The 23,197-nt window shown below is 21.9% G+C and overlaps 2 protein-coding genes across 3 annotated transcripts; one reads left to right on the plus strand and one right to left on the minus strand.

Annotated features, from left to right (window-relative positions):
• Positions 1–2,829: 2,829 nt before the first annotated feature.
• On the minus strand, positions 2,830–9,912 carry LOC127286233 (protein disulfide-isomerase). The gene is made up of 8 exons (XM_051312611.1): positions 9,487–9,912; positions 8,035–8,366; positions 5,718–5,855; positions 5,376–5,606; positions 4,897–5,268; positions 4,139–4,267; positions 3,935–4,021; positions 2,830–3,838 (listed from the first exon to the last, which is right to left on the minus strand). The coding sequence occupies exons 1-8, from the start codon at positions 9,632–9,634 to the stop codon at positions 3,788–3,790; spliced, it is 1,488 nt and encodes a 495-aa protein (XP_051168568.1). The 5' UTR covers positions 9,635–9,912; the 3' UTR covers positions 2,830–3,787.
• Positions 9,913–10,171: 259 nt separating this feature from the next.
• On the plus strand, positions 10,172–17,783 carry LOC127286349 (methyltransferase-like protein 22). Of its 2 annotated transcripts, none has more exons than XM_051312750.1 (6): positions 10,172–10,568; positions 13,489–13,560; positions 16,643–16,768; positions 16,856–17,041; positions 17,119–17,286; positions 17,362–17,783. In XM_051312750.1, exons 2-6 carry the CDS (start codon positions 13,491–13,493, stop codon positions 17,640–17,642), a joined length of 831 nt encoding a protein of 276 aa, XP_051168707.1. In that variant the 5' UTR covers positions 10,172–10,568; positions 13,489–13,490; the 3' UTR covers positions 17,643–17,783. The 2 variants fall into 2 exon arrangements, with proteins under 2 accessions (XP_051168707.1, XP_051168714.1); XM_051312757.1 differs by lacking the exon at positions 10,172–10,568 and adding an exon at positions 11,473–11,693.
• Positions 17,784–23,197: the final 5,414 nt, after the last annotated feature.

The following is a 23,197-nucleotide window of genomic DNA, read 5'->3' on the forward strand; positions in this document are numbered from 1 at the left end:
AAAGTAATGTAAGTTGAGCTCTATTTGAATAACGAATGCAGAGAACTTTTGACATTTCTGAAATATTTATAATTAGAGTTTAGAGAAAAAAATTTTTTTGACATCATTTCGTAAATATTTCCAATAAAAATATTTTTTATTTAATAATAATAATAATAATAATATTTTTTTTATTGGAATATTTTTCAATTTAATAATTGAATACCTTCAAAATTTGAAATGCATAAATCATTCCAAATTCCAAGCGACATCCATCCATTTTTGTCGAGGAAATTTTCACGATTTTCGGAAATTTTCAATTTTTCTCTTTTATGAATAAAAACATTTTTATATTCTACATTCAAATTAGAATATTTTGCTTTAAATTCATTTTTTCGGTCATTTTTCAAATCTGTATTATAGAGTTCGCCGAGAATTTCCATAAAACCTTTAACTAGAATCGGAAGTTTCTCAAATTTGGAATTTTCTTTTTGCCTTTGAATACACTGAAATTAATGTTTAAAAAAATATTTAAAAGACATCTATATTATTTTAAGAAAAATTTAACAATAATATTTATAAATAATTATAAATAAAATTTAAATGTCAATCCACTGGAAATTATCTGAGAATTTTTTTTTTTAAATCTAGTTTTAATATAATTAAAATTAGATTTTTTTTTACAAATATGTCATCAACAATTCTCAGTGAATTGACCCTAATAATTTTTTAAAATCAAAAATTTATTAAATTTGATTTCTATTTACAAATTAAATTAATTTTATAAATTAAAATTTTTTTTTGCAAAAAAAAAGTTGAGTTAATTTTGTTTTTAATATTTATACCATATTATTAAATTTTGAAAGAAAATTATTAGAAGATTCCTGAGTTCTTTTATCTTTCACTTCTGATGCTGTAAACTTTCTTGTTAGATGTGAATGATAATCCTTTAAAACTTTTACAATACAAGAAGGCACTCCATGTCTATCAAGTCCATCAATAGCATCTACAAATTTTACATTTTCATCAATAATTCTTGTAGTTTCATCATTATTATCATGAAGAGGACATTTTTGATTTTCTTCATATTTCACATTATTTACATCTTTTGTTTGTTGAATCAGAACCTTCTTGAAAAATATATTTTTATTATTTCATTCAGTATATAGAAAATTAAATAGATTGCAATTTTATATTCTTACATATAATTAAAATTTTCAATTTTTTTAATAATAAAAAAAAATTTATTTGAGAAAGAATAATAATTATTATAAAAATAAAAAAAACTTACAAACATTATTTTTAATAATAATAGGAAAAAAAAATTACAATACCGTCATGAAATCTTTGGACAATGTTGTTTCCGACACCTTTAAAGGTGGAAGACGATTTCTTTTTTCCGGTGATTTGGCATTTTTTGTAAAATTTAATTTATTAGCTAAAACAAAATTTGTTTTTGAACTATTAGTCTTTGGCATTATTTTCGACTGTTTATATGATGATAATTCAGGTAATTTTTTCTTTGAATTTATTTCTGCTTGTCGATTACTAGAATTAGATCGTCGTTTTGATTTTTCAATTTGACTTTTATCATTATTTTTTTGACAATTATTTTCCTGCTTTTTTCCCAATCTTGTTTGTGATATTGAACTGCTGCGTCTTAAAAGAGTATTTGTTGAATTTTTTGATTTTGTCATGTAAATTTCTCCAACATCCACCTTTCGAGAACGACTTTTTTCTTTTAAAAGATTTGTTTTTAATTTTTCCTTTAATTCTTGTTTTTGTATAATTGTCTTATTAATTTCATTAATTTGATGATGATGTTCCGATTCAGGCTATGAAAAAGATTTTTGTAATTAAAAAAAAAAAAAAAAAGATTATTAAAAAAAAGGAAAATAAATTTCTTACTCCATAACAATTGCAGTGATTTGAATGAATTTCATTATTGTGAATCATTTCCTGTGGCCATGATTTTAAAGCGAATTTTGCTTCTTCGCAATTTGAATTTAAAACATTTTTTACTATTTCCGATAACAAAAATTCACGTTGCACAAAATTAAGTAGTGGCTTCAAGTTGAAAAATTGCATTTCTTCGTCAATATCGCCATTATTATTCTAAATATAAAAATTAACATTATTAATAATTTAAAATAATAATATTTTAGGTATGAATAAAAATATAAAATATTTATAATCAAACAATAATGTTAACCCGTTTGTCATAAAAATTGTTTAAAAAAGAGGAATGGCAACCGAAACTGAAAAAAAATTTATCTGAAACCGAAACCCTTCTTATAAAAATTTAAAAAACTTTATTTCAAAATCTAAATGTTGTTTTTCGATTTTTAATATAAAATTATACATTATTAAAAAAATTACATAATTAAATTTTACAGTTATGTAACTAAAAAAAAAGTTAATATAAAATTTTAATAAATTGTTTTCGTCTATTCAGTTTGAAAAAAAAAATTGAAATTATTGAGAAAATGAAAATTAGAAATCAAAATCGAAATTTTTTGAGAATACAGAAAAGTGGAACCTGAAAATATTTCAGTTGCCATTCCTGCGAAAAACTTCTGAACTTTCAAATGAACGAAATCAATTTTTGATCTAAATTTTTTTTTTTAATTACTGCAGCAATGGAAAATAAAGTATACATTAAACATTAAATTTATTTAATTACATTAATTTATTTTTGAATACAGAAAGCAATAAAATTTCTAATTAAGAATGCAGTAAACAAATTTTTCGTTCATTTAAACGTTCAGAACTTAAGGCACATTAAATTATCTTCAAAAAAAAAAAAAAAAATACAAAGGTGTTTTTTTGGGTTAATAAAGAGACTGTAACTGACAAATGTAGAATAATATTTATATAATATATATATATTAAGAATCATGTAAGAATTTTATAGTTTCATTTCATGCTTTTCTTTTAAATTTCTTAAAACGTTTCTTTTTTTTATTCAGTCAAAACTAAGAGTTCGAATAAACCGGACTCCAGTCTAAAATCTTCTTAAATAACAACCATTGTATTAAACAAAATGCTGTAGATAGAATTGTTTAATATTTAAATAAATAAAAAATTTAATTCTCTACAGCATCGTTGAAAATGCTTTTCTTTTTAATAAACTTAAAACAATATTGATGGAATTTTTAGTACAATATACATAATATACTATTAAAAATGCGGTTTCATATAAAAATAAAAATTACACAAGGGTTACGGAGGAACCTTACCCTAAACATTTTTTGCACATTTTTCCTTTTTTTTTTTTTTTTGTTAAATAAATCTGTCTACATCACGAATGAAAGTTTCCAAAAATTGATGATAATAATAATAATAATAATTAACGCTTATGGAAGAGCAGTGTAAGTACACTTTGATTATACTTTGATTATATATAATCAAATCGATACAATCAAAACGAACAAAACAAATAAACACTGTTTCAAAGTGTTTAAGATTAAAAAAAAAAAAAAAAAAAAAAGCCATGTACATACAAAATTTAATAAACTGCATTATTACGTCACGCGAGGTCTTTGCAAAAAATCTTTACAAAAAAAATGAACTTAAAAAAGAAAATTTGATTTTTTATACCCTTTGGTCCGCGAAAGGCCTCGTGTGTGCGAGTTTAAATTATTTATACAGGTGTGACGATTTATTTTTTTTTGATGAAAATAAACATCAGAAACGATTGGTAAATTGGGGGATTTCATTTCCATTAGAAAAATAAATGGAACAGCAAAATCCCGTCCTTACGAAGCATAAAGATGAATGAAGAATGCTTTCTTGATATTTTTTGTTTTTACAACTCATCTTTTCGAGGTGCATCGTCGTCCTCGTCTTGTTCTTGAGTCTGAAATTAAAAAAAAAAAATTTTTTTTTTTAATTATGTTACTTTATATTTCTTTTGTTTTTAATAAGAAAAAGTAAAATAGAAATTTTTTTTTACCTCTTCGCTGGTGGAGTCTTTTTCACCTCCTCGTTCAAGGAATTCGGAAAGTGCTTTAAGTGTTCTCTCGTCTTTGTATTCAACAACCTAGAAAAAAAATTGTCATAATTAATAAAAGTCAATTAAATTATAACACTGTGAACTTTTTTTTTTTCTTTTTCTAAATAAATAAATCAGTTTATTAACATTTTTTTTATTAATTACCTCATTTGTTTCCTTCTTGTAAAGGTAAATTGTTGGGAAGCTGGAAATTTTAACATCATCTAATTCATTGGCTGTAGCATCCATTTTTGCAATAACAATATCGTCTCTATCCTTGAATTTCTCACCAAGCTATATATAAAAAAAAAATTGTTATTAAATTTTTTGTTTTGTTAAATAATATTTTTCTTCAAGGAATGAAGAATTAAAAAAACAATAAAAGGTAAATTTCCCTTAATTTTAAGATAAAGATTTCGACTTGAAAAATTAAATTCGTTATAAATATGTAAAAAAATAATTCTCAGACATACAAAAAAATATATGTCGTTTAAAAAACTTTGAAAAACAAAATTTCGAAGAAAACAATTAATTTTCAGCTCCAACGATGTTTAGACTGCCTGATTTGAAATGAATTCAATCAAATAAACAATTTCCAAAACTGTTCAAAACAAAAAATTATTTTCAAATACTACGTTCCAAGACGAAAAAATCCCTAATTTTTGTTTTTTAATTTATCAACTGGATCTCGAGAAATTTTTTTTCTTTTTAAAAAAGTTAAAAATTTCATAACTTTAACAAACAATTTTTTTTCCCTATTTTCAGAAACATATTTTGATCAGAAGTAAAGAAAAAAAAACCATTTAACATTGAAAATTAAATTTGTTAAATTTAGATGATGAGACAAATTCTTACACAATAATAAATTATAATTAAATAATTGAAATTTATTTTAATTAATTAAATAGAAGAAAAATACTTACAGAATCATAGATTGGTACAAGTTGTTTGCAATGTCCACACCATGGTGCATAAAATTCAACAAGAACATCTTTCTCTTTATTGTGTGCAATTTCATGGAAATTAGTTCCAACAAGAACTTTGACTGGTTCTTTGTCCCAATCTTCAGGCAAATCTTGAGTGAGCAAATGTCTCTTTACTTTACCAGCGACAAATGATTCAACGAAATGCATAACATTTTCAGTTGTAATTTCATCATTGTCAGGCTTGTATTTTGACATATCTTCTTCTAATTTAATGATACGCATTGCTGGAACTTCTTCTTTTTTCATTCCAAAGAATTCGAGAATACGTTCGTGATCAGTTTCATCGGCATCAATTGTTACGAATAAAATCTAAAATAAAATAATCCTTTTTTAATATAGAATTTCAAAGTTGATTTTTAAAAATTAAAAATAGAAATATTAATTCATAATTTTAAATTCAAATTCAAATTTCTTACATCTTTACGATGTTTCTTGGCGGCTTCCTCGAGATTTTTCACATATTTGTCAAAATGACCGGCTTTTTTGCTAAGGAAGACCAAAAGGTGGCTCTTGACATCACCAGAGAATACTTTTTGTGCGGTTTCATGATTAAAGTCAATAATAAGTGGCAATGATTCAACTTTGACGAAATTTGTCAATACCTTTTGGTCAAATTCACCTGCAAACACGCTTTTACCTTCATCGAACTGTAAAATAATAATAATAATAATAATTATTAATTGTCATTTATTATATAAATAGTTATAATAATAACAAATAATAAAAATATTTAACGTTAATATAAAAATTTTACTCACTTGTTTGAAGAGAATAACTTTTTTATCTTCAGCACCATGTTCGGCAAATAATTCTTCAGATGAAGAAATTCCAAATACAATATCATTAACGGCATCAGCAACTTTCAAGAATACCTTTGCTTCTTCAGATTCTTGATTCTGTAACACAAATTGTAAAAAAAAAAAAGAATAAAATTAACAAATTCATACAAATATTAAAAATTTTTAATTATTTTTCATAAAAAAATTAACAGGGCGCATGATTATTTCATAAAAATTATTAATTAGAATTTTCATTTTAAAAAATTTTATTAGAAATAATTATTTTCTAAACGAATTTTCATATTTCGAATTAGTATTTCGACAATTTCTTTTTATACGAATTTTTATTTAACAAAATTTTTATCTACCGAAGTTTTATTTCACACAATATTTATTTTATAGTCATTTAATTTACATGACTTTTTATTTAAGAGAATTTTGAATTTAACAGAATTCTCATTCAATCGAATTTGTAATGACAAGAAATTTCAATTCACCGAATTTTTAAGACGCCAAATTTTCATTTGTCCGAATAAAAAAATCAACAGTAATATTTCGGCGCAATTTTTTTAAAATTCATCAATCACGATTTTCATGATAATTTTTAATTGGTCGTCAATTTTCAAAAAATTGCGTCAAAATATTTCTGTCGATTGTTTATTCGGAAATTTGTAATGATTCGGACAAATGAAAATTCGATGTCCTAAAAATTCATAAAAAAAAAATAAAAATTTGGACAAATTAAAATTCGGCGAATTGAATTTTCTGTCATATTTAAAATTTCGAATCACATAAAATTTGATTAAATGAGAATTTTTGTTAAATTAAAATTTTTTTATATAAAAACTCATGTATAAAGAAAATGACTGTAAAATAAAAATTCTGCTAAACAAAAATTCTGTAGCTAAAAATTTTTGTTATATGTAAAAATTCATATAAAAAGAAAATTTGGCAAAATTTTAATTCGAAAATTGAAAATTTGTCTAAAAAAAATAATTATTTCTAATAAAATAATTTACAATAAAAATTCTAATTAATAATTTTTATGGGAAATTCATGCGCTCTAAATTAACGATGAGAAAAAATCGAATACTAACTTACTTAAATATATAACGAAAATTACAAATAATCACAAATGTGAAATTGATTCTTCAAAAATTTTAATACTCAATTAAATGTAAACATTTATCTTTATTCATTTTATTTTTTTTTTTTTTGGTTCATATAAATATTATTTTAATTTCAAAACTTCTTCAATTTCTTGTGTTCCTGATAAAATATTTCTTTTGTAAATTAAATTAATTAGTAGAATTTTAATTTTTAATTTATTAAAAAAATGTTTATTCATATTCAATCTTAATATAAATATTTGCACGTATTATAAAGTATAAGAGGCGTACGTGAGATTTTCATTAAAAAATTTTTTTTACAGATTTCTTTTTTCTAAATTTTTATGAAAATACAAATTTTTATTTATTATTATTATTTTTTATTTTACAATAGAAAAGAACAATTTTTTTTTTAATTTTCATTAAATATGAAAATTACAAAAACTGTTTATCTTACAAATTATTCTATCAATAGTAATAAAAAAATTAATAATAAATTTACCAATAAAAGAAGAGAAAGTTGAAAATTTAAATGAAATTTTTCACTAGTTAAAAAATAATTCTAAAGTAAAAATTTATTTTTTTTTTTTACTTTTGTTTAAATAATTTGTAAGATAAAATTTGTTTGTAATTTTATATAATAAAAATTTTCAATTTCTGAAGAGAGAATCAGTGCTGTTGAAAAGTAAAAAAAAAAAAAAAGAATTGTTCTTCTTTTCTTTTTTTTCCATGACTCAAAGTGATCGTTATCTTTATGTGTTATTACAAAAATTATCCTCTAAAGTAGAGTACTTTTGAAATGCGTTTTTCTCTGTTCTACTAACGGATAAAAAATATATTAGGAATTTTTTTTATTTTTTCTTTAATATTTTAAATATTTGTAGTAAAAAATAATGTAACTAAAACGGAAGTATCTAAAAATCCAAAAAAAATTTCATACTTTTTTTTGTCCATTAGTAAAACAGAGAAAAACGCATTTCAAAAGTATTCTGCTTTTGACGACGTTGTTAAAAATATACATTTTTTTCTTATTTTTCATAAAAAAAAAAAAATTGTTTCCAGTTTTGAAAAAAAATGTTGAATTAAAAATCTCACGTGAAATTCCTTGTAAATTATAAATCTCAATAAAAATTAAATAATAATAATTAAAATTGAAAAAATTAATAATACTGATAAAAGTGACTTACTTTGAAGAATCCAATAACAAAGACTTTATGTTCTTCCATTAGGGCTTTAGCTTCGTCAACAGTTTTCAATTCTTGAGCGGCTGGTCCAGTTTTTTTCAAAACCCAATTGACAATATCGTCAGCTTGTCTACCGCCACTGTATTCAATCCATTCACCATGACGGAAGAATACAAGTGTTGGATAACCTTTTACATCGTATTTCTCAGCTAATTCTGATTCAACTGTTGCATCAACTTTACCGAGTTTAATTTCTGATTCAATTTCTAATAATTTTTTTGCCGCTTTAGCATATTCGGGCGCTAATGCTTTGCAATGACCGCACCATGGTGCATCTAAAAATTTTTTATTAATATTATACAAATTTTTACAAAGAAATCAAATTTTTTTATGAGCCAAAACTTCTGAACGTTCAAAATATGAACGAAATAATTTTTTCAATATATATATATATAAATTATTAAAAATTATAATGGCAATGTAAAATAAAACAGTAAATTAAACAATTATTAAATTAATAACTTCTTTTTAAATATTTAAAACACTATTTTATAATAAAATTCGTAATTAAAGAAGTTGAAAAAAAACTTTTCATAACTTTTGGCTCATAATTATTTCATAATGTTTAAATAATTTTATTATATTACTTAAAAAAATTAATCTTTTATTAATGAAAAAATTATTTTATAATTATTATTATTACTAGATATGAAAAACTGAATTAAAAAAAAAGAAAAATTTAATGATAATAAATTTTTAAAGTTGAATAAAAATTCAACATTTTCAAAAGAAATTGTTAATTTAATATGTAATTAATTAAGAATACAAATTATTCAAAAATATACAAATTCATAATGCTTTCAGTAAAAAAAATTCAATTTTTGTATAATTTCAAAAATTTTATCGAAAAAACTTTTTTTAAGATAATTTATTTTTTTACGTGTCAAAAAAATGTAGAAAAAAACAAGAAAAAAATAAAAAAAAAAAAATATTCAAAAATACAAATTCAAATTTATAATGTTTTCAGTAAAAAAAAATGAATATAATATCAAAAATGTTCACGAAACAACAAATTTTTTTTAAGTCAGAAAAATATAGAGAAAAAAAAATACAAGAAAAAAGTAAAACATATTCAAATACCGTTATTAAAAAAATATAATTACAAAAGTGCACCTCACGATGTTAATGAAATTTTATAATTATCTCTCATTGTTTCAAAAAAAAAAAAAAAAATTACACTAAAAAAACTGATGTAACAAGTGTAAAGAACAAAATTGATAATTTGATGACGTGTAAAGTCAAACAGCTGGAAGATGGTTTCTGTGATTATTATGCGTGGAAGAGAAAAAGGACAATTTCCTTCGTATGTTTAAAATATCTCATGCGAAGCAACAGGAGAACAAAAATGACAAATACAAAAATCAAAATATAAAAAAGGGAAAAAATTTAACTTACAGAATTCAATAAGAATAAAAGGATGTTCAGTGGTGGCTTCTTTAAAATTTCCATTTGTAATGACTAAGACATCGTCTTCAGTCTTGATTTCGGCAAATGTTCCGGTGATGCTGAGTAACACGAATATTATTGCTGTCCAAGGTTTCATCTTGCTTTATTATATTTATATATATATATATATTGTGGATACAATATATTCAATGAAATTTTGCGAACTGATTCGCTCACAAAAATACACGATGTATTTATTTGTAACACCGGTGAAAAAAAAAAGTAACGCGAGTTTGTTGAACTGATGTTTCTTTCAACAAACTGTTTAAACGATGACGATTCCAGCCGGAATGAACGAGATATCAAAAGATTGTGAGCGTTCCTCGTTTATGAAACGCGGTTAATAACGGCGTGGAACTTGGTTGATCGTGGTGGACGCTGATTGGCCCCTGGGCACGAGGCCAAGAAATTATAACCGTACTTTTTTGTGATGTTGAAGAAAGTCAGGGCCGCTAACGCTTGATAATATATTTTATAGTTTCGACTTCCGTAGAAATGAGGCGCCACTGTCGCGGAAATACAAACATAAAATTTTATATCGTAATACACAAATGTTTTGCATTTGTATTGAAGCGATAGTGGTGCCTCTTTTCGACAGGAGGCGAAAATATACAATTGTATCGGCTGCTTTGATTATTGTCTCGGCGGCCCTGTATTGTTTATTCGTTTTTTAGTGTGAAATTTGTTAAAAAAAAACAGAAAATACCGGCTAAAATTAATTAATTATTTTTTTTTAAACATTCATTGTGAGACAATAAGTAAATATATATATTCAAAATATTTGAAAATAATTTCAGAAAGTTAGGTTATGCTGGTGAAATGAAGGATATGCTTTCAGATATTTGTTTAGTAAACAAAATTTGCTGATAGAATTTACAGATATTTAGGAGCAATTAACAAAAAAAAAAAAAAAATAGTCAAACTGTCAAAAGTGAAAAAAAGGTTTAATGATGCGCATGAATTATCACGTGATTGACAGTCGTAATTTGCCGAAAAATTTCAATTTTTAAAAATTTCTCATTTTCATAAAGGTATGATTTATTGACATTTAAAATATGAATAATTTATAATTAAATACATGTAAAAAGAAATGTAAATATAAACTTAATATTAATATATTAAAATAAGAATTAAAAAAAATTCTTCGGTAATAAAAAAAAAATATATTAATTTTAATTGTTACGATTAGAAAATTGTTTATTGAATAAAAAAAGCAAGTGAAATAAATTAAAATAAAAGGAAACTAATAAAATAAATATAATAAACAAAATAAATAATAATAAAAAAATAAACAAAAACAAAAAAATTATTTTCCTTCTAAAATTAACGAATATTATTTGATTGCAAAATAGAATATTATTCTCAACATTAATTATCAATTTTTCCAAAATTTCTATTATAGATTATAGAAATTTATTTATTCAAAAAAAAAAAAAAAAATTGTATATCTTTTAATTAAAGTAGGTCGGTTTTTTTTTTTAAATCATGTTTATACAAATGCCGTGTGTAAATAAAATACGCATGATTGTCATTCAAATTTGCAAAGTTAATAATATACTAAAATACATAAGGAAATTTTTTTTTTCAGTCTGTAAAATTAATTTTTTTTTTTTTTGCCAATATTTCTTATCATAATATAAAAGTATAGACGGAGTTATTTTTTTTACTTATCAAATTTTTTTGTCTGAATTTTATTTAAGATATTTTGCAGATATTAAATTTCCTTGCCAAAAATATTTATGCAATTGAAAAGATAATTTATATTACGGAATTGCAAATATGTTTTATATAATATAAATAATAAAAAAAAGAAAAAAAATATATATGTATACAAGAATATAGAAAAAATATATATATAACTATAGACAAAATTAAAACATAATGATGCATTATGTAATTGCTTCTGTCCTTTCAGAAAATCCCAAAATAAATATTAGAATCTAGTTTGTAAACAGTAGTGACTGCGTGCCCTTAAAAAGTGACGTTAGTCGCGTGTTAAAACTGTAATTAATAAAATTTCGAAAATTAATAACAAAAAAATTTTATTAATTATGAATTTATAGTGTTTATATTTTGTGAGATTATCTTTATTTAATTAAAGGTAGAAAAAAAATTATTGATTATCGTTCCCAAGGTTATTTCTTTATTAATAGAAGGTATATATAGATATAGTTTACTCGTTAGTTTATTAATATATTTTATAAATTCTGTAAATTAACGTTTTATATTTGCAATAGTAACTGTTATCGATAATTCAATAATTATATTTTTATTTATAATACAAATATCTATTTTTATTATTAAAATTTACAAATATAGACACACTGCTTTCTCTGTCATTTAATTTTATTTCAATTGATTCAATAATTATAATTCAATTAAATATAATTAATTCTTAATTAATTAATAATTTTATTAATTGAAATTATTTATTAATATTATTATTATGTAATTAATAAGTACATAAACTTTGAAAAATAATATTATAATATATTTATAAATATAAATCATAATAAAATATACATTGAAAAAAAAATTTATTTGCTTAAAATACACGATTACTTGACTATTATCAAATAAATATTTATTTGTATCAAATAATTATTATTTGAGTCAATTAAATGATATTTGTTTCAAATACAGAAATTATTGGTTTAAATTACAATTTTTATTTAATTCAAATAAAAATTATTTGGTTCAAGTAAATATTTATTTAATAATACTCAAATTATTCGAGTATTTGAATCAAATAAATTTAAACAAGTGGGAAAGAAAAAAATTGTAAAACTTTGTTAAAAGTACACAATGGAGAAATAAAATCTAATAGAATCAAATAAATTGTTTTTCTAGTGTAATTATTTATAGTATAAATATAAAAAAAAAAGTTATAATTATTTATAAATTGATAGAACTGACTATATATAATTTTCATACATAAATAAACTGTTGGCAAGAAATGTACGAAAAAAAGTGCAATAATTGACTTTACTGTAGATAATAACTTAGTTAAAATTACGATTGATAAGGTTGTTTTTTTATCGTATACTTTTCGAATACAGATTAACCAAAACAAATTTATTTTGAAAATAACAAAAATTTTTTTTAACCTAGTTTATAATTTATAATAATAATAATATATATTAATAATATGTTAATTTTAAATAAATTCATTTAAAAAATAATTTAAAAAAAACAATGATAATTTTATCGAGAATATTACTAAATAATTGTCAAACATGTAATCCTGATAAAACTTTAATAACAAATATTGTTTATACACATATGTTGAACATATAAAATTTTACAAAAATATATCACCTCATTGTAATTATAAATGCAAAAAGTTATTAATAAATAATTGTTGTAATAATAATACGATAAGAATTATGAGAGCATTATTATCACTTTCTCAAAATGTTTAAGAAAAGATTATAAAAAGTATTTTTAACTCACAAAAATTGCTTTAAAATTTCTAATAATTTTTTTTTGAAAATGTGTTCCATTCAAAAATTTTCATTATAAAATTAATTTTGTTAAAATTTATTTTCTGAAAAAACAATTCCTTTCCTTTAAAAGTGGGTAAAACTTTTTTTTTTCATTGTTTTGCATCTATATTAAAATATTTATATAAAAAAAAATTGAGAAAAACAATTTTTTTAAAGACATAATAAATTCGTTTTTTTATTTTTTAAAATAATGAGGAAAATGAAATGTAAAGGAAAGTTTTAATTTTTCTTAAAGCTATAAAAAAAATACGTTTTAAACATGCGGATGCTTTTATCAATCATGAAGATAACATAATTATAAACTACAAATACTAAGCCTAAAAAATTACATATTTACAATTTTTTGTTTTTAAAAAAAAGAAAGCAATTTTTTGAATAGAAGAATATATTTTTTTTTTTATTTTCTTAGCAAAAAAATTTTTTATATATTTAATATTGATTGCAGATATGGCCTCTTTTAAAGTAACATCAGAAATTTATGAAGAAAATAGATCTGATGGTGACTTGGCAAATGATAGTACGTATAATTTTGATATGGTAATTTAATTAATTCATTTTTGATACACATGATTTTTAATAAAAATTAATAGAGTTTAACTTTTTTAATAAATAAAGAAATTTTTTTTCATTATATAATAAATTTTAACCAATTCATAGGAATAATTTAATTTCAAATTAATTAAAATTTTTACTAATTCAGATTTATCGAATCGTAAAATTAAAAAATAATTTTAATTTAATTTTATTATACAAATAAAACTAGTTGTTGATAATTCTAAAAACATGTACATATGTTGTGAAAAATATTTTATATATTTTTAAAAAAAATTTTTTGTAACTAAATAATTGGGGCTAAAATGAAACAAAAATTTGAAATTGTTTTCAAGGAGCCACAAGTAAAAATTTCAATTTTTCCAAATTTTAATTTATTTAAGTTTAAATATATAGGTATCTAAATTTTAATTGATTTAAGTTTCAAATTATTCGAATTTGAATTTATTCAAATTTTGAATTGATTTAATTTTCAATTTATCAAAAATTTTGTTTGCCTAAATTTCAAACTATTAAGCGTGCCAAATTGAGTATTTAATTGTTTGTTATAAAGAAATTAAAGATTAATATTATCAATAATAATTTAATTTATTAAAATATTATTACATATTAAATGATAATAATAAAAATTATATGTTTACAAGCCTCGGTTTTATGTGACTTTTTCCGACTTTTTTCAAAAATACGACTTTTATCGACTTATTTTAATAAAATGCGACATTTGTTTTACATTTGAAAAAAATACATTTTTTTAGTATAAAATGTAGATCTTCTTCAGATCTTCTTCAATTCAATTATTTAACAAATTTTGAACTAAAATGATTCTTTACTAAATTAATTATTTTTAATAATTTTAATGAAATACATCACAAATTCAATTATATCAAAATTATTTTTCAATTAAAATTTTTATGAAATTTAACAATTGTTTATAATTTAAAAAAAAATATCACAATAAAATTGAATTATTTTTTAAAAATTTCAATTCAAAATAAACTAAAATTCAATTATTACCCGAAATTTTAATTCAATATCAATTAAAAATCCAATAATTATCCACAATTTTCAATTTAAAATTTAATTATTTACCAAGTTTTCAATTTAAAATGAAACAAAATTCAATTATTTTCTAAAATTTCTATTCAAAATTAATTAACCAAATTTTCAATTCAAAATGAACTAAAATTCAATTATTTTTAAAATTTTTAATTTAAAATCAATAAAAATTCAATTATTTTTTAAAATTTAAATTGAAATTCAATTATTTTCAAAATTTTCAATTCAATAATTTTCGAAAATTTCATTTCAAAATCTACTATAATTCAATAATTTTCGAAAATTTCAATTCAAAATCAATTAAAATTCAACTAAAGTACAATTATTTTCCAAAATTTAAACTGAAATTCAATTATTTTCAAAATTTTCAATTCAATAATTTTCGAAAATTTCATTTCAAAATCTACTATAATTCAATAATTTTCGAAAATTTCAATTCAAAATCAACTAAAATTCAACTAAAGTACAATTATTTTCCAAAATTTAAACTGAAATTCAATTATTTTCAAAATTTTCAATTCAATAATTTTCGAAAATTTCATTTCAAAATCTACTATAATTCAATAATTTTCGAAAATTTCAATTCAAAATCAACTAAAATTCAACTAAGGTACAATTATTTTCTAAAATGTAAACTGAAATTTAATTATTTTCCAAATTTTCAATTCAAAATTAACTAATATTCAATTATTTTCTAAAATTTCAATTCAAAATTAATTGAATTTTCAATAATTTGAATTTAAAAGCATCTAAAATTTAATTATTTCTAAAATTTTCCATCGAAAATTTTTTTTTTGAAATTTAATAATTTCAATTATAACTCTAAGGAAATTCAATGTATTTTTAACTATTTTAATAATATTCTTTGAAATTTCAACTATCTGAAACCATTTTTCAATTAAAAATGATTTTCAAATTATTGTATTTTGTCCGCATTTTCTAATAAATTTTTAGTGAAATCATCTAAAATTTTAATTAAAAATCACTTAAAGTTTCAAGTAATTTCAAAAATCTCAATTTTAAATCTTTGAAAATTCAATTAAATTTAAAAAATGTTTTCCAAAAATTGTTTGATAAATTATTTTTAGTTCTGTAAAATTTAATAATTGTTTGAAAATTAACAATATCTTTTGAAATTTAATTATTTCTAAAAATTTCAACTTTAACCCTTCGAACAGGATTATTATTAAAAAAAAAAAATTTTATTTAAAAATCTGTAAAATATTTTTGTAAAAATAAAAAACAAATCCAATTTTTTTTTGGAATATAAATCGACTAAAACGACTTTTTGTGTCTTTAAGTTGATTCGAGGCCTGTGTTTTTATAATTAATATTTAATAGGTATTCGTTGGCCCCTGGTACCTTAAAAATTAATTTTTTTCAAATTACTCTCTTGTACGAAATTTCCTGGCGCATCTTTTTTCTCATCATAAATTTTTTGTATTTGTATACAATTTTTGAATCAATATACAACTTAAAAAAAATTTCGTTGGTAAACGTTGTGTACTTCAGCTTCGTGAATTGAATTTTCGAATTTGGAATTTTAAAGAAACTTATTCCGAAATTTGGAAACACAATTATACAACTTTGGCAAAAATGAGAAAAAGAATAATTGTCAAAATTTGACACCTCATAAGATTACTATTCAAAAAAACACGTGAAATCAGAAAAGGCCAACTTCAAGTTAGGACAGAAGGACAGACCAAGCATTTTATTATTATATAATTACTGGGTGAAAAAATTGAATAGATACAAATTAGTTATTTTGATACTATCTTTAACTTCAAATTTTATTAAAAAATTTTTTTCATTTAAAAAAACATAATTTATTAAATTAATGTAATTTTTGATTTTTCATTGCCGTAATGTAATTTTTAAAAAATTTATAGATCTAAAAAAATGTTCAGAACTTCTTTATATTTCTTTTCTATATTTTAATTTTATCAAAAAAAATCAATAAATTAATTAATAAAATTTTTTTACACTTTTAGGTAGAATTACAAAAATCAATTTTAGATATCCATCATTTTTATTAAAAGACAAAAATGACAAACTTGAATACGATGAAGATGGAGATTTAATAGTTGATCGAGTACAAAAAGGAACGTTGATGATTGGTATGAATATAATATTTAAAAAAAAAATTGATACTAAATTGATTCAAGATGACAATTTTTTTTTTACTTTCAAACATTATTTTTCAGAACATCATATTTCCACTGATTTACATTTAGTAGGTTTACAACTCTGGAGAGGTGCATTTTTATTAGCAGATTATATTCTATCAAATTCTGATTTATTTGAAAATAAAACAATTTTAGAATTAGGTTCTGGAGTTGGTTTCACGAGTATTATCGCCAGTATTTTAGCCAAGAAAGTAATTTGTACAGGTAATTTTAGTTTCGAAAAAAAAAATTCTAATAACTAAAAAAAAAATAAAAAAATTATTAATAAATTTTTTTTACAGACATTAATGAAGGAGAAATTCTAAAACTCATAGCAAAGAATTTTAAAAATAATAAAAAATATATTAAAAGTAAAGTAGACATCAAGGAAATGAATTTTTTGAATCTTAATTGGTCTCAACAATTTTGTGAAGAATTAAAAACAGTTGAAATAATTTTAGCTGCTGATGGTGAGTAACATTTCAAAAAAAAAAAGTAGAAAATAAACAAACTTTTTACTAAAACTAATTTAAAAAATATTTCAGTGATATACGACGATAATATTACAGAAGGATTTGTAAATACTTTGGAAAAACTTTTTAATTGTAATTCATTAAATATCGCTTATGTTGCATTAGAAAAGCGTTTTGTTTTCACATTGGCCGATTTAGATTCTGTTGCTCCAATGTATGAGGAATTTTTGAGATGTATCGCAAAAAAAAATTACAATTGGACGATTGAAGAAATTAAATTAGATTTTCCTCAATATTTTCGATACGATAGATTGAAGCAAATGATTTTAATGAAGATTAAAAGGAAATTTTAATTTTATTATTAGAAAATATATTTTTTCATTACTTGTAATACTAATTATTTTTTATACTAAATTAATTCAGTTTTCTGAATTTTGTTTTTTGAATAACATTAACTCCGATCAATTGAATAAATTTTGTTATTGTGTTTTTAATGAGTCATATTTATCATTTTTAACGATTAAAAAAAAAAATTTTTTTGGTTTATATTTTTTAACAAATTTTTGTAAAAAAATCAGAGTTTCTATAAATTTTTTTATTTGAAAAATTTCATGAGTTTTCCATGATTTTCAGGTTCTAAGTATATGTAAGACAATTTTCGTGATATATTAAAAACCGAAAAAAAGTGACAAATTTGGTTAAATGAAAAATCAACCAGAAGTAAAATCGATTTGAAAATTCTATCAAATTAAAAATTTGTTTAAAAGAAAATCCCGTTAAATAAAAATTCTGTTAAATAAAAATTGGGTCAAAAAGTAAAATTGGTTAATGAAAAATTCGACCAAATTAAATTTCGAAATCGGTTTCAATAATACACAAATTTTTTCCAAAAAAATGCAAAATTGAACAAAATAAATATATTTTTCTTTTTACATTCGATGTTTTTATTTTTTGTTACTTCAATTATATTTATAATTTTTCTTTAATTTTTTTTTTTTATTTCTAACATTAAAATATTTTGTTTTTGTTTCTTTATTATTTTCTAAATTTTTTAAAAAAATGTTATAACAAATTTTAAAAAAATTTATTGTAAAAAAAACAAAAGTAAAAAAAATAAAAAAAATTTAATGTTTAAAATAATAAACAAACTAATTTTTCAATGTAAAAAAAACAATTAAAGAAAAATTATAAAAATAATTAATTAAACAATAGTAAAAACATGGAATGTAAAAATAACAATATTTATATTTTTTTCAACCTAACATTTTTTTGAAAAATGTATAACTTTGAAACTGACTAAAATTTTTGTGAAAAATAAAGGTTAAATTAAAATTTTGCTGAATGAAAATTTTGAAAAATGCAAATTTGTTTAAATAAAAATTCTTTGAAAAAGAAATTCAACCAAAGAATTTGGTTAAAGGAAAAATAAATCCTAAAGCAGATAAATTTGGTTAAATAAAAATTCTATTAAATTAAATAAATGAAAAAAAATAAATACACTAAAACGGCTAAAACGCAAATCGAGAACAGACGAATGTGTAGTGCTGTTCTCGATTGACGCGATATTTATCGCTCGAAAATAAAAACACTCAGGGCCGTATGAAGTGCCTTACCCAACAATGTGAATTTTATTTAGGGGATTTTCACTACTAATGCACTAAATACACCTTAAATTTAAAAATCACAAGTACGACACTGGGCGTCAGTCCTAACCTAAATTCTACCCGTTTCCCCACTTCCCCTCGAATGTTCCATTCTCTGTTTTCGATTGACGTGTTCTCGATTGACGCTTTAGTGTAATAATAAAATTTTCTAATAAATTCATCGCTTTTAAGTGCACAATAAAATGAGTTTTAATTTTGGTAAGTTATCCAATATCTTATGTTCAAAGTTTTTCAATAATTTGGTTTTTTAAAAAATTGAAAAATTTAAGGTTATAAAATTATATACATATATCGTAAACCATCTAATTTTAATAATTAATATTATTAGAGAAAATAAAATTTTTACATTAATATTATATGCGTAATCAACTCAGAAAATCGTCTAAGATATATATTAAATTTACATTTTTTTTAAAAATATAGCCACAACGACTTTCAGACAAAAGAAAAGAATTTGGTTATTTTCAATACGTTATTTTTTTTTTTAAAAAAGATTCTTTTAAATATGCAAATTTGGTTAATTAAAAATTCTTTCAAAAGAAAATTTCACCAAATACTTTCATAGCTTTCATAAATACTTTCTGTATGGATTTTACAAAATTTTGAAAATAGTCAAAAATTTTTTTTTGAAATTTTAATAATTCACAATAATTTTAGTCTCTCCCCTTAAATGTAAGTAGATTTTCATGATTCTAATGAAAATTTTATGATTTCATAAGAATTTAAGATGTTATTGTAGAAACCCTGAAAATTTACACTAATTTTTTTTATAATTTCAATTATTTTAATTAATATTTTTTATAATCTAAATTAAGAATTTATGACGATTTCTCTGATAAAAAAAGTATTCAGTTACACTTAAATCTTGCTATGAATATACATTTGATATTAGCTAGCTGATAAATATGAGCCAAAACTTCTGAACGTTCAAAATGAACGAAATATATTTTTTTCAATCCTATAAATTATTAAAAATTATGATAGAAATGTAAAATAAAACATTAAATTAATAACTTTTTATTATATATTTAATTTTTTAATAAAATTCGTACTTAAAAAAGTTGCAAAAAAAAAAAAAATTTATTTATTTGAAAGTTCAAAACTTTTGGCTCATTGATAAATTATTTTGACTTCTCTCGTAATATTGTTAAATCACACGGCAACAAAAAAAAGACGAATTAATACACAATTTTTATATTCATTTTCAATATATGAATATAGTGACAAAAAAAAAAAAAGATTAAATAATTCTAATGTCAGGAAATATTTATAAACTCTATATGTAAATAAGAAAATAAATATTTTTATTTTTACAAAATACTTTTCGTTAATTGAGCCTCCCAATTCTATAACTCGCCCGATGCTCGAAAACACGTAAAAGTATTCTGCCGCCCCAACAAGAATAACCGTATCTGCATTTAGGATGAGTCACCTACTTGCCACTGCCACTGCCACCAATAAGTGACTTATCCAAAATGTAGTTACTGCTACTCTTGTTGGGACGGCAGTATTGTCCAACGGAGAAAAAAAAATGAAAAAATAAAAATTCAAAATTTTGAAAAATGCTATCTTGTAGAGAATTAAAAAACACATCTTTTTTCCCTGTACAGTTTTTCTTTTGAAAAATTATTTTTAATATTATAACTGAAAAACTAAATTTTCAATTGAATAAATTTTAATCACTTTTTAAAACATAAATCGCTGTCAATTGGCTATTTCTTATCAAAATGAGCCGTAATTTTGCATAAATACAAAGTATCCCCTAATGATACTCACAAAATAAAAAAACTTTTTAAAAAATGCATTTTGTTAATTAATATTAAATACACTAAAACGTCAATCGAGAACAGACAAATGTATAGTGCTGTTCTCGATTGACGCGATATTTATCGCTCGAAAATAAAAACACTCAGGGCCGTATGAAGTGCCTTACCCAACAATGTGAATTTTATCTAGGGGATTTTCACTAGTAAGGCACTGAATACACCTTAAATTTAAAAATCACAAGTACGACACTGGCGTCAGTCATAACCTAAATTCTACCCGTTTCCCCACTTCCCCTCAAATGTTCCATGCTCTGTTTTCGACTGACCTGCGTGTTCTCGATTGACGCTTTAGTGTATAGTATAGAGTCAGAATTCGCATTTTTAAACATAAAAATTTTGTGGGGAACTTTAGAATTCGATAAACATCTAGTGAGATATTTGTTCCTTATGCATAAAAGAAGTTTTCTGGAAATTTTGGGATCGATTCGTTGAAAATTGACTGAAATAAATAACTTTTTTGTTTAAGGCCAGGTCCAAGTGAGGCAGCGCCATCTACATTAAAACTTTAATTTTGGAAAATTTTCAACAGCCTTTTCTCGAAAACAAGAAAGTAAAATGCGTTTTTCTTTATGGATAATTGATTATTAGCAAGAAATACACCAGCTAAAACTTTTTTTTGGGTTAAAATAATGAAAAAAATTTCATGTCGATAAATTAAATATGAGCAGTTTTCCTCCTTTTGTCAAAATCGCGAAATGTCTGGTGACATATATAACCTGCCAAACGGTTGTCATAATTAGTAAAATATGTTATGTTAAAAAACTTTTTTTTTGTTATTTTCGTGATTGGTAAATCTTAGCTGGTGTATTTTTTAGCGTTTATTAATTTTTCAAATGGAAATTGCATTTTTGATTCTAATTTTTGAGAAAGTACTCTTACAGTTTTTGTGAAAAAGTGCTCATATTTAATTTATTGACATGAAATTTTTTTCATTACTTTAACTCAAAAAAAGTTTTAGCTGGTGTATTTCTTGCCAATAATTAATTATCCATAAAGGAAAAAGCATTTTATCTTCTTGTTTTCAAAAAAAAGGCTGTTGGAAGTTTTCAAAAATTTTAGTTTCAATGTAGATGGCACTGCCTCACTTGGACCTGGCCTTAAAGGGGCGTCGAGCTTCAACAAACGTGGCAATTGGCAGTGGCGTGGGGATACAAGCAGCAGACGAGTCACGAATAGACGCCACTGCCAATTGCCACGTTTGTTGCAGCTCGACGCCCGTTTAAACAAAGAAGTTATTTATTTCAGTCAATTGCAGTCAATTTTCAATGAATCGATCCCAAAATATTCAGAAAACTTCTTTCATACATAAGGGTCAGTCCACTGACTTTTGTCTAATAGTGGTTGCGAACAAATTTTTAAAAAATCTAGTTTTAATATATGTGAAACTCGATGATTCCCTGAGTTCATTAACCACAATATTATGGTAAAAATTTTATTCCCTTTAAAAATATTAAATTCACAATGTGATTTTGTAACCTTAAATTTTTCAATTTTTTTAAAAACGCTATTATTAAAAAAAACTATTAAAAATTAGATGTTGGAACTCACCAAAAACATAAATCATTTTATTCTGCACAGAGGAACGAAAGAATTATTGCAAAAATTTATTATTTTTGGATGATATACGATTTTAAAAAAAATTTTATTTAAATATTCTCAAGATTTTTATTTACTTATAACTTTTTTGTCGGTGCTCCGAAAAAATTGAGGTTTTGCACAAAGATTTTTTATAATATTCTTTACCTTCTATTAAAATCTTACGAAGGTGTTTTGCATCGTTTTGGAGATAATAATTTAAAAAAAATTTTATTTTTTTTTATAAATTAAAAGACTTGAAGTTAACTGACCAATTTCAAATCGCTACATTTTAATATATTTTTATAAAAAATGGAGCAGTTTGAATTTGGTTAGTTAACTACAAGTCTTTTAATTAATCTTTTTAAATAAAAAATTTTGAAAATTAATATCTCCAAAGCGAAGCAAAACACCTTCGTAAGATTTTAATAGAAGGTAAAGAATATTATAAAAAATTTTTGTGCGAAACCTCAATTTTTTCGGAGCACCGACAAAAAAGTTATAAGTAAATAAAAATCTTGAGAATTTTTAAATAAAATTTTTTTTAAAATCGTATATCATCCAAAAATAATAAATTTTTTGCAATAATTCTTTCGTTCCTCTGTGCAGTATAAAGTGATTTATGTTTTTGGTGAGTTCCAACATCTAATTTTTAATAGTTTTTTTTAATAATAGCGTTTTTAAAAAAATTGAAAAATTTAAGGTTACAAAATCACATTGTGAACCTCCTACTTTTGATATTTAATATTTTTAAAGGGAATAAAATTTTTACCATAATATTATGGTTAATGAACTCAGGGAATCATCGAGTTTCACATATATTAAAACTAGATTTTTTAATAA

This window comes from Leptopilina boulardi, unplaced genomic scaffold, assembly GCF_019393585.1.
Source record: "Leptopilina boulardi isolate dan_hultmark-lab unplaced genomic scaffold, ZJU_Lbou_2.1 LbouV2_121, whole genome shotgun sequence".
NCBI classification, from domain to species: domain Eukaryota; kingdom Metazoa; phylum Arthropoda; class Insecta; order Hymenoptera; family Figitidae; genus Leptopilina; species Leptopilina boulardi.

Bases quoted from the DNA above. Each gene is read 5' to 3' on its own strand.
- LOC127286233 (XM_051312611.1), bottom strand. From the start codon at position 9,634: ATGAAACCTTGGACAGCAATAATATTCGTGTTACTCAGCATCACCGGA. The intron at 5,856-8,034 runs GTAAGTCACTTT...TTTGTGTTACAG, and splicing joins TTGTTATTGGATTCTTCAAA to AATCAAGAATCTGAAGAAGC. The intron at 5,607-5,717 runs GTGAGTAAAATT...ATTATTTTACAG, and splicing joins AAGTTATTCTCTTCAAACAA to TTCGATGAAGGTAAAAGCGT.
- LOC127286349 (XM_051312750.1), top strand. From the start codon at position 13,491: ATGGCCTCTTTTAAAGTAACATCAGAAATTTATGAAGAAAATAGATCT. The intron at 13,561-16,642 runs GTACGTATAATT...TTACACTTTTAG, and splicing joins TGGTGACTTGGCAAATGATA to GTAGAATTACAAAAATCAAT. The intron at 17,042-17,118 runs GTAATTTTAGTT...TTTTTTTTACAG, and splicing joins CAAGAAAGTAATTTGTACAG to ACATTAATGAAGGAGAAATT.